The 16814-nt window shown below is 35.2% G+C and overlaps 1 protein-coding gene and 1 long non-coding RNA gene across 2 annotated transcripts; both read right to left on the bottom strand.

Moving 5' to 3' along the window:
• Window positions 1–37: 37 nt before the first annotated feature.
• LOC143603408 (uncharacterized) lies at window positions 38–497 on the bottom strand. The gene is made up of 2 exons (XR_013148052.1): window positions 358–497; window positions 38–240 (listed from the first exon to the last, which is right to left on the bottom strand). It is a non-coding gene; the product is annotated as an uncharacterized LOC143603408 (long non-coding RNA).
• Window positions 498–2111: 1614 nt separating this feature from the next.
• On the bottom strand, window positions 2112–7458 carry LOC143603409 (NADPH-dependent diflavin oxidoreductase 1-like). The gene is made up of 12 exons (XM_077080207.1): window positions 7321–7458; window positions 6972–7049; window positions 6772–6876; window positions 5817–5908; window positions 5558–5742; window positions 5060–5157; window positions 4868–4942; window positions 4691–4801; window positions 4425–4550; window positions 3795–3914; window positions 3516–3732; window positions 2112–2644 (listed from the first exon to the last, which is right to left on the bottom strand). The coding sequence occupies exons 1-12, from the start codon at window positions 7456–7458 to the stop codon at window positions 2112–2114; spliced, it is 1878 nt and encodes a 625-aa protein (XP_076936322.1).
• Window positions 7459–16814: the final 9356 nt, after the last annotated feature.

The following is a 16814-nucleotide window of genomic DNA, read 5'->3' on the forward strand; positions in this document are numbered from 1 at the left end:
CAATCCATCTCAACCTTCACGCCTCAAGAACATCAAATTGAACGATTAACTTGGTTTAATACCACACCTAAGACATGTGACACTTTGGCAAATGACTAATGCCAAACTAAACAACAAAACACAAACCATAAACATCGTCTAGGAAAGAAACAACAACGTAGTTAGACTCCAACGGGTCTCTTGGACTCCTCTTGAAGTGCATACTCTTTCTTCATTTCTTCCAACACTTTGTCATTCGTGCTGCAACCAAAATTACAGTTAACTGTCAATTCATTTGCAGGTCAAATCAGTACTTACAGCATCCCCATAGATACAGGACCTATTTGCCATGGTAAAAGATATGAAGAATGGACTTACTAATCATGAAGACAATTATTCAATTCTTTAGCGTGTGCACGGCATTTCCAAACAACAGAAAAGGTTCTCCCCGTAGCACACTCGGCATATTTGGCAGTGTAGTAGTCACACTCCTTTAACGCCTTCGCCTTCATTTTGCTTTTTAATAGGTTTGAGTTTTACTGTTATCCCTGCTTTTTTTTGGGCAATATGAGATGTGTAAATCACAAATGAAACAAAGGGTTAGTGGGAAGAGAACACACCAACATTTTGGGCATTGTGCGGTCACCCACATGACACACTCCCAAGACCAAACTAGATTAAAATGACCTACTGATAAAAGTTGGACGTCAATCTTCTTTATATTAAAACACATGCACGTGAGCATGTAGTAATTGCTCGATAACCAAGTTACCAAATCACATAAAAAAAATTAGGTCCTATGTCTTCACCAAATTAGCTATAAAGGTGTTGGGTTGAACACTTTGGCTGTAAAATTTATAAAATTAGAATTTCAGGAGACTTTTCACATATGGTCTTGTACATTGTGCATCAAGAATTGCACATGCTTTATTAACTTTGTGGATGCTTAATATTTTTGTAACTTTTGTTTGCCGTTTGTACCTTGTGTCTGATACGCTTTTAGAATTTCCTGGTAGACGCGTGTCGTCGGTGAACACTGCCGCCACCCCCAGATTATTGTCGTCAGTGAGTTTTGAGGGGTATTATTACCCGAGCTTTTTTTTTATTAAAGCCACGTTGAGCCATTATAACAGCTATAATATATATATATATATATATATATATATATATATATATATATATATATATATTTGATTTCATTCAAGAATCATCTTGAATTGTAAGAAATTTAGAACTTACTGTATTAACCAAATTAAAACAGATCATTATTTATTTAAAATATTGTAAGGGTATTTTGATCTCTTATTTTATTTACCTATGTTCAATAATTAGGCAACCATTTTATTTCTCTTTCCCCATCACACCATCTTCATTCTATTTCTCTTCTCATTATTTTTTTTAAATTATTAATTTAATTTATAAAATAAATAATTTGAGTAAAAAAGTCTTTTTTTTATTTATTTATAAATTATAGTATTTATCAAGTTAAATGTATATAAATATTTTTATAGTTTAATAAAAGTTCAAATGATTTATGTGTGTAGAGATGGATATGTGGGTCTGAGCAAATCTTCTATTTTATGTATTCGGAACTAATAGAAAAGTTATATGTGAAATTGGTGACACTAAGTTGTGTCAGTATAGCCTCGTGTCATTATAAAAGTTGGTTGTTGCTTAGATACGAAAGAGTTGTGTTATTCCTCAGGGATGATGGATTTTAGCTTCTTTGTCGGTTTTCTTCGTCTTCACCTTGTAATGGAAAAGTAGTTTGTTAGGATGCTTTTAAGGGCACGAATTGAAGATTTAAATTTGATTTACATGCCAATTAAAAAGTTGTTTATTGCAAAAGGAGTTGTGTTGTGTTGTTCTTCACACGGATAAATACATAAACATAAACAAAAGCATATCCATACCATTGTTTACATGACCCAAATGCTTTGTTTAACCAACAAACCTTATAATGTATAAACTGGATATCTAACTATTGTGCTACACATCGTTTAAATCACTTTTAAAAAATTGTTGCAAAATTCATTTATGCAGTTTTTCCTGTCTAATCTTATACAATATAACAAAAAAAAATATTAAATGATAAAAATAAAAATAATAGCAAATCTCCAACCAACCAAAACTCAAGCCCATGCTTCAACATGGTACTTCCCACCCTTCTCCAACATCCTCAACCACCTTACAGCGTCATCTCTACCCACACCGCCTTCTTCCGCCACGACATCCTCAAACGCCGCCAACACATCTGTCGGCATATTATTAGAAGAACCCGCAACGAAAACTGCAGCCCCGTTACTCAACAACTCCCACACTTTCGCCTTCTGTTCACGCATTTTGTGTTGAACATACACTTTCTTCGGTTGGTCTCTTGAAAACGCAGCATAAAACCCGCCCCCTTTTTGTTCAGAAAGCACGTTACTGTTTTGTGAATGCAATGCCCAAAAATCTTTGTATAAGAAATCGTTTTGCTCGTTTCGACATCCGAAAAAGAAAAGAATTGGGGAAGTTGGGACAGGGCTGTTATCCATCAAGGCCCGTTCCTCCACAAACCCACGGAATGGTGCACAGCCCGTTCCGGGCCCGATGAGGATGAGCGGGAGTGAGGGGTCGGGTGCGGGAAGAGAGCCTTTGTGGAACCATGCGGGTATGCAGACGCCTGTTGAATAACACCACTCACATGTTAATGATGTTCTAATATTTTGTTCTGTGGAGCCTATTTTGATAACCTTTTTTTTTTCTCTAAAAGCTACTTGTTTCAACTCAAGACTATTTTATTCATTTGAAACATCCGTTTTGACCCGAACTCATTTTGCTCAAAACCAGCTTTCACCCAAACCCAGTTGGCCAGTTTGATCTTTCATCCAACTGGACCCAACCCATGTATTTTGCCAGGCTTACTGTAGGGGTGTTCATCAGTTCAGTTCTTGGGTTATGCAGTTTATTGGATTCAGGTTGGAATTTTATTTTGGTGGAACCGAAAACCCAACTAAACCAAATCAGTAAGGTTACTCAATTTGGTTATTCGGTTTCGGTTTCAAATCGAACTGAAAACCGATTGGTTATCGGTTTCAGTTTCTTTGGTGTTACTATTTTGGGCTGGAAAAATATATCCTAAATAATGAATTTGAATCTAAAACTTTGGACCCAAAATTTTTGTTAAGTAATAATAAATTGACTATCACACATTTGGATTTAAAATTTCCGGGCTACACCCTTTATTAATTTCTTGTAAATCACTGAAAATTTTTTTTTTTTGTTCGGTGATTTTGGTTTTTGACCAATAGCAAAACCGAACCGAAAAATTGGTTATTAAGAAATATAAAATAAAACCATTGGAAGATAAACTCAATCCATCGGTTTTTTATTAGGTTAAGTTATTTTCCTTCAGTTACGGATCAGTTAATTTCGGTTTCATGCACTACCCTAACTAGTGCAACATGGTAAAACACAGCTTACACTAGGCAGGTTAAAAAATTTATTAACATTAGTGATAAATGTAACATAATGTATTAAAAGATAAGGCATACACTGGTCAGGATTGAGTGAAGCGAGCCAACTAGAACATAAACCATTGCGTTTTCTCTTGAAAGGTGTGGTCCATGAAACTATGCTCACAGTGAGGTGCACTTGATTAGGATGAACCAACATAGAAGAAGATATTGAAAAGGCCCGTGTTTTCAAGGGCGGAACCAGCTGCACCAACCACTCGAATGGCATATTAACCGATGGAAAATCCTCAAGCACCTACATAATATTGTAATAATATTGATTTTGCTAATGCATCATTAATAATTATTAATATTTACCTCTAAAACAGTCCTTCGTTCTTTCTGGTTGTATTGGTTAAGATCATCACGGCCTTCGGGTGAGGCAAAATAATCGAGTCTTTCCTTTTCATGTTGAGCACTTGCAAAAAAACTCATCACCTATATGAATAAATGGCTCGTGTAAATTAAATGTGAAAATAAATGCATGAAAAATGAAAGAGAATATCATGAAAGTTGCTATTTTTAGAATATGTTAATAAGTTATAACTATATAGAGATATAACACACTCCGAAAAATGACCACCTTCGGTGAACCGTTTGGCGGGAAGTTCGTTTGCATTAGTTTATTTGCTAAATGAATGAACGTGAGAAGAAACTTGTTCTTTCATTCTCGTTTTTTCACTATGTTCATTCTTTACGTTCATTCGTTTATGTTCACTGGTTTACACATGTTTAAGTGCATTAATGTTCGTCGATATATATTCATTACAAGTTTTAGGCTCATAACAATTTATTTTAGTTTTATTATTTTTTTAGGCCCGCCATATTCTTTTAATTGGTGTAGCTCAGTTATGTCCGTTTCCTTACACCCATGAACCGTTCGTTTATAATAAACGAACATGTTAAACATCATTTTGTTAATGAAGATGAACAACTAAATCTATTTACCTCGAAAAAGTAACGTCGGGGTGAAGCCGATGCGATATCCATAGTCAACTCAATAAATCTTTTCAAATTTATTGGAACGTTTATTATACCATCATCACAAAAATAGTCTTTATTTTTATGTTTAACCTGAAATCCAAAAATTAGATCATATACACACCAGATCATCATAACTGCATGTACATCAAAAACTAGAATTTCTTGGAAAAAATGCATGTAAAAGGAAAGGAAACCCATGTGAAATGCATGCATAAATAAACGATGCTCACAATAATATATGATTCGGGAATTAAATTACAACGGTTTATAAACGCATCTACAGCTTCAGGGTTTTGTCCAGGGAGAATATCAACAACATCACCAACTTCATAATTTATAGTCTGAAAAAATATATTGAACAATTATAAAATATTAAATAAAAACGGACCACTAACGTACTTACTTACAGATGAAACCGCCTCAAAATCAAAATGGCGTACATCTTTTCCGCAACCCGGTCTACATAATGGATGATTTTTCACCTGTATTAATAAAAACATGGTATAAATTATAATTCTCATAATTAGGTTAAAAATAAATACAACTTATTTATAAATTTGAGATAATAATAATAACAACAATAATAGATTAATAGCTACCATTTTCAAAAAGCAGTCGGGTTTATTCATGTCATTTAACTTTTTTCCAGACAGCATTGTCCGAGACATTATTATTTCCTTCTCGAATGACTTCAAATCTGCGAATAAAAACATAATTATCAGCAACTTACCAGAATGATTAAGCACATAAGTAGAAAAATAGGAGTGTTAACAAGTCGTGTTTGTGGGTGCGAGTCCAACTCGCCACGACCCGAACCCGAAAACCGTGTCAGACACGTGAATCCGAAAACGAAACACATATTCGCGGATTGAGCCGAACATGAAACGCATATTCGCCGATTGAGCCGAACACAAACCATTTGACCCGAAAGTTTCTTATTTTTTTATTGTTTTCACATATATTAACTTTGATTTTTTACAACAAAAAATACAGATTTATATAGCACAATTATTCCTTTTTTAGTTCTAGCACAAGCTCGTTTATACCAAACCCAAACTTCATGAGATTGTGAAACGAAACTAAAAGAGACTAATTACCGATTTGTCCTTCAGTTTGTGAATATACTTCATGAGAATCTAGATATGTGATGTCTAATTTGGGTGGATGAAGGGTCTTAATATCAGAAACAGAAATATTTACGCCTTTTGGAAATAAAAGTGGATTTTGATTATATAATATAGTCCATAAAGATGACATCCATGGGTCTAACGCTCCTTCATACCTGCATAAAACATCATACGCACTCTTTTGTTTATTTGATATATAATATGAGAATAATGGAAATGACCAAAATACCCTGAAGGATGTTGATCGTCTCCCAACCCTTTTTCAATAATTGATGCTCCACCAAGATCTGCAAGTCGTTTGTCAAGTTTCTTTGCCACAAACTGAAACGAAACAGACATATTTAAGTTATTACTAATAACATATTTAAAGAAATTGGATATTCAAAAATTAAGATACATGATATATACAAGCCAACTAAAGGCAATACAAGAAAACCACCGTAAAATCACAAGTATGATATAGCGAACCCAACCCAAAACCAACTTTGACTTTATGTTTTTTCAAAAACCGAATTTCTAGTTCGGTTTCGGTTTTGCATGTACCAAACAACCTTAAAAACAACTGCCTCTCATAACCGAACCGACACTGACAAAACAAAATTTCTGGTTTGGTTTCGGCTTTGCATTTACTGAAAAACAAACCAAACCAGGAAAAACTGAATTTCTGTTCGGTTTTGGTTTTCCATGTACCAGCAGGAAACTATGACCATAGAGTCAGAAACTTAGCTACATCCGCACGCAAAAGGAATGCGGTTCTGGTTGAGGCTTTCTTTTCCTTATTACTAAAAGGGGCGGAAACTTAATAAAACAAACTGCCTTTTAAACCTGTTACCCAAACAAAGCCATAAAAACCAACTTTTGTCATTGAATTGACGGATTGAATTTTCTTTTATTGAATGTTCAGTAATTTATTAAAACTTAATGAATGATGTAGCCAAAATGTTAGACCCAAATGTGTAATAATTAATAAATCATTAACTCACGAAAAATTCAGGCCCAGATTCATTATTTTAGGCCAAATCTAATTTTGACCCAAAAGTTTCAAGCCCAAATGGCAAAAACTGGAAGAAAAAAACAAAAGCAAACAGTTTTCAAAAACCAAATTTTCGATTTTTGGTTTAGTTTGAGCCCTAAACTGACCACCAACCCCTAAATGTGCATATATTAACAACTAGATAACTTACATTATATTTCTGGTATCCCGAATCGCCCAATCCAAAGACCGCATAGCTTGTGTTTTCTAGCCATTGTCGACCTAAACTTCTTTGCAAAAGAAATGCCCAAAATGCCTAATCATAGTTAAAAAATCAGAAAAAAAAAAGAAAGAAAGAAAGAAACACTAAAACATTAAAATTAACACTTGATGCGCAAATAACTAACATACCTTCATGGGGTTTGGAGTGTCCCCTTGTCCTGTAGTTGAGACGACAAAAATTACAATTTTTGCACGAGGTAAAGAGCTCTGGTTCAGTCCACAAGCAATATGTATAAGTTAGAAGAGGAAAAATAATTTAAGAAAGCAAATAATTATATTACAGATATTTTGTGACATAATATATACATGAGTTTTAGCACTTGAAAGGTTTTTATACGGAATATCATCATCCCCTATTCTATTCAATAAATAGACAAACATCATATGAAACATAAGTTTCAAGCAATTGTTGGGTTATTTCTCAAAGTTGGTATTGCTTAACACAAATAAACGCAGCAAGTAGACGAAAGGTGATTACCGGATCGAACTGATCCAGGGAAAGTATATGAACGGGGCAGCCTCGTCTTTCGGCTTGACGGGCTAATCGTTCTGCAGAATCTAAGGCGTTGCCAGTTTCAGTGGCGTATAGAATTAGCAGAGGCTGAGTTATCTCCATTGCTGCAAGAAACCCACGAAACTGATAGTTAGTGGAGCAGACAAAGTTCAAAGGCATTTGGTAGAACACATGGTGTGCAGTGCAGTGCAGTGCAATAAGAAAGATGGTTGGTGAATGTTTAAAAGCTATGACATATCATCAATCGCATTGACTCAACTTAGAAACGCAATTACAGAATAATAACGAAAAGAGAGGATGTATCAGGCAGGCTGCTAGGTATATGCCCTCCCTCAATCACAACTTGTGATTATAATCAGTTCGCGATTAGAAGTTGTTAGTTATTTGGGGATTAGGGTTTCAAATCATCAATGAAGAATAGGATAGCTGGGTAACCTTTTTCTTTTCTTTTTAATTTATTTCTCATCTAGTCTATGTCAACTATCTAAACTGACCTTTTACGCTCTAGTCGGACTCCCCAGCACACACACTATGCACTATGGGGCGCGGAAGAGGGGGAACACCGCCGGGGGGCGCCTTCAAGGCGGGCGCGGAAGGGGGCCCTCTCTTTCTTCATCTCTCACATACACACATCTATATATATCGGGGGCGCCCAATGGGCATTAACCATAGCGAGGCGGGCTTCGATGTCCCGTTTTCTACGAGGCGATGACGTGGCACCGTGAAGAGACTTCGATACCCCTCACCATAGCATACAGCCTTACTGTTGTTACTATGTGTAATGGTCGTATGGCATTGCATATGTCGTATAAGTTTTACAAAACACGCCATATTCAGTTGATAGTTGGATCGTACTGAGTGTATAATATTTTCATGTCAAACCGACTAGACACAGTGGCGGCCCAAGGTTTTCGGAGGCCTTTCGAAAAAAAGTCCATATAAACCCTCCTTTATCCGTGCTAGGGACCGACGTTGATGAAGTTAAAAAAATATTGTTCGAAGCTATATAGCTTGTGTTTATAAAAAACATGTCTTCATAAATTTTACCTTTCTAGCTTTATTGATTCTAACATATCATATATTAGGCCAAAATAGGGCAAAGTTTGTAGGATAAAAATTGGTAGATTACATATTATAAAGTAATAACTAATAAGTAATTACTAACTACAAATCCAGTGATATCTGAATTGGACAAATCCAAATCAAAGTGCAAATCCAAAATTCAAAAGTACACCTGCAAACCGAGTGATCAGTATAAAGTATAAACACTTTACAATCTGCAAATTGAAATAAAAAAAATGCAAAACTCCAACTCAATCGCAATCGACAATTTCAAAAGGACCAAAGCACGATACACATAATATAGTTAGCAAATCGCAAGAGCAAGTGATACACTGAAGTTTAATTAACCACGTATATATTAGTTTTGTTCTAAAAATATGGGGGCCTTAATAATTTTATGGCCTTAAGCCCTTGCTTGAGTCAACAAAGCAATAGGACCGGCATTGACTAGACAACATTTTCCACATACTATATGAGCCATATAAAAATCTTATCTTATTTCTAAACAACCTTGCATAACATTATTGTCAATGATGTAAGATTAGTGTGTTAGTCATCGATAGTGTTGTTTGTATAGCTTCTCCTGTTTGTAATTTATTTCAGGGTTGTTTTCTATTGTTAAGTATATGATACTTTTAATATAAATAAAAATATCGTTAAACAAATTTGTATATAGAAGAGAAAGGGCTATTATGCTTTGGTTTAGCTGCAATTGACCTTATGGTCCAATACTTCAACGGCTTGAATATTTATCGTCTTAGGTTTGAAACCTGAGAGATGGTTTTTGCTATAGTGGTAGGTTTCATCCTCCCGGGTGAATCAGGCATGGAACACCAAAATCAATATTAACGGTTGACATCCAGTTTCAGGAACTCACTCGGGTATTGGAGGTATTTCCAAATGTTGTCATTTAGCAAAAGAAATAGCAGAAGTCATACATCATATTTTAAATTCCTTTCACGTTACGTCCTTTGGCACTAACCCGGTTAATTTTTTCGTTAAATATAGTCATGTGCAAGGCACACGAAGGTAAATTCGTTTTTCTACTCATTAAGGGACTATTTGTGTAGAATACTTAAAGTTTGAGCCATGATAAAAATATACAAAACTCTTTCTTTCTCTCTCTCTCTCTCTCTCTTCTACCCTTTGCTTTCAGCCGGCAAATCCCCCAAATCAAACACTAAGGCACAATTCATATCTAATAATCCAAATTCCCCCTAAATCAAAACCTTAAAACCCAACATCAACTCATTCTTTCAATCTACTCTATGTCTTTATACCATCAAGAAACCACCACTGGTCACCACCACATACCACCACCGACCATTACCAGGTCTGTGTAGGTAAGGGTTTTGGGACCCATCTCCAACCGTTTTTGTTTAACCTGAATCAAACCCATTTAATTTTTTATAGTTAAGTTTATATTTTTCCTACTCGTTATAGCCCAATTTAGCTTCCTGCCAGTTTTTATGGCAATCCGACATCAAATACGAAACCTTTTTACTAAAAAAACATACCTCTTTTGGACTCGGTTTGGGTTCGGCTCGAGGTCGGTTCTAGGTAGAGGTGAAGATTTTGATATGTTTTATGTTAGTTTGCTATTAAGGAGCTAATTAAATCTCCTCCTCATGCTTTTAGATCTAAGAGTTTTAGATGAAGGATGGAATGTGTGTAGGTGAAATGATGGAATGTGAGATCTAGGGTTTATGAAAGGTTTAAGAAGCTTATATAGCCTAAGACCATGGACCCTAGGTCCATGTAACATCTAGGAAAAACCCATAATTATTTTTGACCAAATATGTCAACTTTGAAAGTTGAAGGATTAAAAATAATTTCAAAGGCAAGTAATGGGAAGAATAAGATAAGAAAAACAAAGCATTCTTATGTTAAAGAAATAAGAAAATTCCATCCCACATGGAAAGATGGAAGAAAAGGGAAGCATTTCTCATGGGTATAAATAAGGAATGTAATTTTCATCCCACATGGAAACAAACAAAGAAATGGAAGCGTTTTATAAGGAAGCAAGTTTCCATAGAAATGTTTTAATGTGACTAACCACTCTCCATAGTCCTAGCAGAGGGTGCAAAGCACCCGACGCGCACGGACTCGAACTCGGGCGATGGGCGTAATGTGGCGTTTTGATGGCGCACTTGGCACTTCGCACGCTCGCATCGCCGCGAGCCGCATAAGGGCCACTTTAGTATTTTTGGAAAATGGAAGTATGATCAAGAAGTGGCAAGTTATCAAAGACGAGGGACTCAAAATAAAAATCTGGATTCTGGAACCCATCGCGCTACGCGACGGCCTCTGATGACACAGCAACACGTGGCAGACGCTAGGGCTGAGTCAGCATGCCATGCGTCATTTTTGACATCGCGCTACGCGATGGCTTAAGACAAGGGACAATCGTGCTACGCGATGGATCCCAAATTCGGCTATAAAAGGGGAGGCTCACGGCATTTCATTTCACACCAAAATTCACACACATTTTACATACATTTAGCCTCGGTTTGCATGCCGGTCTCGTGGAAGGTGCTAAGCTCTGAAGCTCTGAGAATCTAAGCTCTAGTACGCGATATAGAGTAGAGGTGCTGCTCGATCAGTCATAGGCATTTAACTCCAAATACCCGTACGAGGTAGGGGTTCTGATTAAATTATTATTTTATTATATTATTATAATAGCTTAGACCATAGTCGGGGATATAGTCCGAACCTTGATCACTGTTAAATATAATATGGCTTTTCATAAGCAAGGGTTATAGTTAAATTATTGTTTCTTCATGATTAAGAAATGTAATCATTTACATGCAAATGTTATAGTTAAATAGTATTTTTTTTAATGATTAAGAAAGATACTATTCATTCAGACAGATAAAGTAATGTTTCTTCTTGAAGAAGAAACCTGATATAAATGTTTCTTCCTTAAGAAGAAACCTGATATATAATTAGTAAATAAACAAAGGGACTAAAGGTCCACAAGTTTTATCCAAACAAACGAAATGTCAAGGTTACAGCTATACAAAACAGACTACGGGGTCTGAAGTTAGATCGTAGATCTAGATATTTATACAAATGTTATACTCGTACTATAGGTATGAGATAACAGCTAATCAATCAATCTGAAAGCTGAAAACAGAAACAGGAATCAGTAACAGAAACTGATTTACAGACAGGGGTCAGTAACCGAAACTGATCAATATACAGGAATCAGTGTCAGAAACTGATTTACAATCATAAAAGGTGAATACGCCCCAACCTTTTACAACTCTTTTAGAGTCTGAACTGTTTGCATGGGATTTACGAATCCTTAAAACTTTGTGTTACAATAATGAGAAACGGGCATACTCAAATTAAGAGTTTACATGTGTCTGGATCCATACATATATGGTGACTCGGATTTCCCCGAGGCCATGCATATCATCAAACACGCCTCTGGTAGTCTACAGGACTGATCAGAGAAATGATATTGTGTATATGATTAATTGTACATGTACTTAGGGTAATTGTAACCCAATTGAGTTGGGTGCCTAATGAGTATTGTCACAAAGGTATTGTTATTGTTTACACACTGGTATTATTGAGTCAGCGTCATTCACCGGCTGTGTGCTGACGTATTTTCCCCCCACATTTCAGGGAACTCTAAAGAATAGAACTGACAGGCAAGACTGATAGAAGATTGGAGACATAGTCATTAGAGGTGATATGATGGCTTAGATATTTTATTCAAAACATTATAAAGAATGATATTTATAAAAGATATGTATTTAAATTATCAAATAGGTATTCAACTCCCGAGATTTCAATATAATAATATTTTATCCGAAAAGACTTCCGCTGATATTTTATATATTATTCAACGGGTATTCTGACCTAACATTTTATAAATGAATAATATATTTTAAAGACTTCCGCTAATAACTCGCAACTCTGATATATTTTCAAAACAGATACTAACTAACGGGCGTCGCACCCAGGCCGTAAGTCGGGGTGTGACAGTCCATAACCATTCCCTACTCCATGTTTTATCTCTAGCCTACTACCCAACTTATTATCATTTAATCATAATTAGATAATCACGCATAATTAAATAATAAAATTTCATTTATTTATTATTTTACAAAGTCAGTTGTTACAGGTCCCTTTGGGTTGGATTATCAGATCTTTTTTGTCACCTGCCATTGACGATGTCGAACCCCCTTGCTCCACTTCATTGAAGAAATACAAACCAAACAGTCTTGAACCTCTTTTCAAAACCTAACTCGTTTGCCCGCAGCACCTTGATCATGATTACCTCTTGAGAAACAACGAAACTTGTGCAAAAAGAATATAATTGCAAACAAAATATTCAATATATATTTTTTCCTCTTTTGTAACCTGTGCACACAAATAAATGGGAGGAGAGTCTTAAAATAGGCCAATTGAGGAAAAAGAGTCTTAAAAGTTAAAATAGTCTATCAAATTCAAAAATTCCAATAATAGTCCCTCGAAAACTCATGGCGGTGACGCTTTTGGTTTCCCGCCGATGGTTTCGTCCACCAATAAAACTGTGACACATGTAAAGATGTTGACCCCCCATCCATGAGATTTCAAAGGAAGTTCATCTGACCCGTGAGTTTTGATACCAAAATAGTCTCATACGTTAGTTTTTGAAGAAAGTTGAATCCACCTCATTCCACCATTGATTCACCACCGTCACCACCACCGCCACCGCCACTCTTCATTAAAGATTCTCTTTACCTTTATCCATCCATATGGTAATCCTCTTCTTGTTCATCTATTATGGCTACAAATATAATATTCATATTCCTTTAATTTACCTTATCTTACCATATCATTCATTACTTCTTCATTTCTGTCTTATCTCTTCAATTCATTAATGGGTTATTCAATATTCCTTTAGGGTGCGTTTGTTTTATGGAATTGGAATTGGAATTTGCATAGGATTTGGAATCTGAACATTCCAATAGGAATTGGAATTTGAAGGAATTGAAATCCAATTCCATTCTTGGTGTGTTCGTTTGACAAAGGAATTGAAATTGAGGTGTTTTTTTTAACGAGAATAACGGCGGAAACATTTTAGTTTTTTTATATTTTATATTTTTATTTATATTTTATGTTATGATTTTTTAATGATCTTTTTTAGGGGTTTTTCTATTAAGATAAAAAAAAACCCTCAAAAAAATATTCAAAAATAATAAGAAAAAAATTATAACTCAAAATATAAATCGAAAATAAAAAAACTAAAAAAACCAAAGTATTTTATTCGTTGTTCTCGTTAAAAAAAAAAAAAAAAAAAAAAAAACTCGAGAAAAGATTCCAACGAATTCACTTGAAATCCTCCACATTTTGGAAGGATTTAGAATCCCATCATTAAAGGAATTTGAAGGAATTGAATTCCAATTCCCAATTCCAATTCTTTGACAACCGAACGCATCATTAGGGTTTTGTGAACTTGTTCTTTTTCTGTTGATTTTCATACTCTTGATTTATGTTTTTAAGTTTCTTGAAAAGATAACCTGGATTCCATGCTCTTTGATCACTTATATGATGGTGTTTGTATAATTGATTGTACATGCTTTTTGTTTATTCAAAGAATTGGTCTTTTAGGGTTCTTACTCTCTTCCAAACATCAACTTCGCCGTCTTCTCCGGTTTCCGACAAGTGGAAGTGGTGGTGGTGAATCAATGGTGGAATGAGGTGGATTCAACTTTTTTCTCAAAAGCTCACGGAGGAGACTGTTTTGGTATCAAAACTCATGGGTCAGACAGACTTCCTTTGAAATCTCATGAGTCAGACGAATTTCCTTTGAAATCTCACGGGGTGGGGGTCAGCATCTTTACACGTGTCACAGATTTATTGGTGGATGAAAACCATCGGCAGGAAACCAAAAGCATCACCGCCGTGAGTTTTCGAGGGACTGTTATTGGAATTTTTGAATTTGATGGACTATTTGAGATTCTCTCTTCTCAATCGTCCTATTTTGGAAATTTTCCCCAAATAAATCTATAACTTTGACTTTGTGACCACTTTATTCTTCTTTAATCACAAAAGAAATATCTGACCTTTTCTTCCTTGGCACCTTTTTGCAATTATTTTATCACAAAACACAAAAAAAAAAAGACCACAGGATACACGAAAATAGAACTGTTACCCTCGTAAGTCGTAACCTCACTGAAAACTGCCCTCCGCACAAAAACCGATCAAACCTGCTTGTTCTCCTAGTCTCCGCCTCTGCCGGAACTTTCTATTTCGATGTATTTCTACTGCCAATTGCTAGTTACGTCTTAGAATTTTGACCGCCGACACAGGTCCGCATGACTTGTTTTAACAGACCCTGATTCGGAATACCAACTTGGTTCCGATATACGCTGATTGATAACTCCTCCTCGAGCTACCCGCTCGCCGCCGATCAAAGTTAACTCGATTATCAATTTCTTGAACTTGGCTCTGATACCAATTCAAATCCCAAAATTGATAATCAAACATGAATTAAACGACTAACTCTCGTTTATATTAATCAAAAAAATATAACTCAAAAAACTGATTACAATCCTCAAACCCTAACTCGATTTGACTCTTGATGAACCCTAACTTGGTTGCATCCAGATGAACCCTAACTCGGTTAAATTTGTAGTTGTCTCTAGATGAACCCTAACTCGGTTGCATTTCACATTCTAGATAATCCTTAACTTGGTTGCCCATGACAATGTTAACTCAAAACTTAGCTAACAAAAAACCTAACAATCCAAACTTGGTCATTAAACAACCCATTAATAACTTCTTTTAATTCTTAAGCCGGACACTACACTCGAACCAAACAATAATTAAGCCAATTAAAGGTGAAAAATAGTATGTAGTTTTCAAGAAAGATCGATTTTGGAAAACCACATGTTATAAACAATTATTATTACGTCTCGTTATTATTCAGAAGACAATAATTGAAAAAAAAAATTAAAAAAACAAGGATCACATATGCTGGATTACAATTTATAAAGTGTGACACGTGCAAGGTTCCTACTAGTACAAAGTTAGTCTACAATATTATCTATATATATATAAACATAAAAATAAACAAACATACATTTTTGTAAAGAAAGCTCAATCACTATTAATTAGCACATAGACATGGCAGAGGTAGTGAGAAACAAGCAGGTAATATTCAAAGACATCCCACTATAGCCGACATGGTGGTAACTTCTGATGCCACCATCCGTTTGGAGCTGCCGGAGAATGATGACGGTCTGATTTTGGTTAAAAATCTCTATTTGTCATGTGACCCCTTCATGAGGAGTCGCCTGGCTAAGGCACGGAAAGAAGTTATATTGATTCCTTCACTCCTGGTTCGGTAAGTACTTTTCTCTTGTCACTAATAAACACTTTTAGATGGATTCACTCTTATAGTTGAGGGATATTATTGGGATTCCTTATTTTTACCTCCTTATAACTTATAAATTATAATAAATGATAAGTTAAAAAAAGTATGTGAGAGGAAATGTTGATAAGTTACGCATTTATAACTTATGACTTCTTCTTATAAGTTAAAAAAAGGTGAAAATAAGGAATCCCAAACAGCCCCTGTATCTCGTATGGTGTGTTTTTAAGAAAACCATTATTTTTTACAGCCTATAGTCGGATATGGTGTTTCTAGAGTCTTGGATTCTAGTCACGCAAACTTCAAGAAAGGAGACTTGTATGGGGTTTCGTTAGCTGGGAAGAATATAGCTTGATCAAAGATACCAGTTCCCTAATCAAAATTCAACATTCTGATGTTCCATTATCGTATTATACAGGAATCCTAGGTACGCTAGGACCTAATTGCCTGTGTTCCTTCTATTTCGATATAAGAGAAGATAGGTACAAATAAAATTAACGCAATAACATTAAAATAACCAGTGTAATTACAGTTTTAAACGAACGTAATTATATATGTTATAAACAACAAATTAAATAGTGTAATTATAATTACTCTAGTTTAAAAGTAACGGAGTAATAATAATTGCACTACTGCTAACATAATCAATTTAGTTATTTGTTCATTTCTCACAGTAAAAGTCACTTGTACTTGAGTTATACACTATATGTGTGTGCTTTATATTGTTAGTTATATCTAACCTTCTAGTCTTGTACATCTAGTTTACTTGTTCTCAATTAAATCTTGAATCTTTATTTTTTTGTAATGATTTAGGTATGCCTGGAATGACTGCTTATGTTGGTTTTCATAAGGTATGTTCTCCAAAGAAAGGGGAGAGTATGTTTGTATCCTCACCATCTGGAGCTGTTGGTCAACTTGTTGGACAATTTGCAAAGCTTTCTGGTTGCTATGTTGTTGGAAGTGCTGGATCCAAAGAAAAGGTGAAACAAAGCATACCATTATTATAGTAACTTTTATTTGAGAC

This window comes from Bidens hawaiensis, unplaced genomic scaffold (genome assembly GCF_021521415.1).
Source record: "Bidens hawaiensis isolate Kalapana, Puna unplaced genomic scaffold, B.hawaiensis_p1.1 tig00061525_1, whole genome shotgun sequence".
In the NCBI taxonomy this organism is placed as follows: Eukaryota; Viridiplantae; Streptophyta; class Magnoliopsida; order Asterales; family Asteraceae; genus Bidens; species Bidens hawaiensis.

Excerpts from the sequence above, each read along its gene's own strand:
- LOC143603409 (XM_077080207.1), bottom strand. The coding sequence starts at position 7,458 with ATGGAGATAACTCAGCCTCTGCTAATTCTATACGCCACTGAAACTGGC. Across the intron at positions 7,050-7,320 it reads CCCTGGATCAGTTCGATCCG|AGCTCTTTACCTCGTGCAAA; the intron begins GTAATCACCTTT and ends GGACTGAACCAG. Across the intron at positions 5,158-5,557 it reads ACAAACTGAAGGACAAATCG|ATTTGAAGTCATTCGAGAAG; the intron begins GTAATTAGTCTC and ends TTTTATTCGCAG.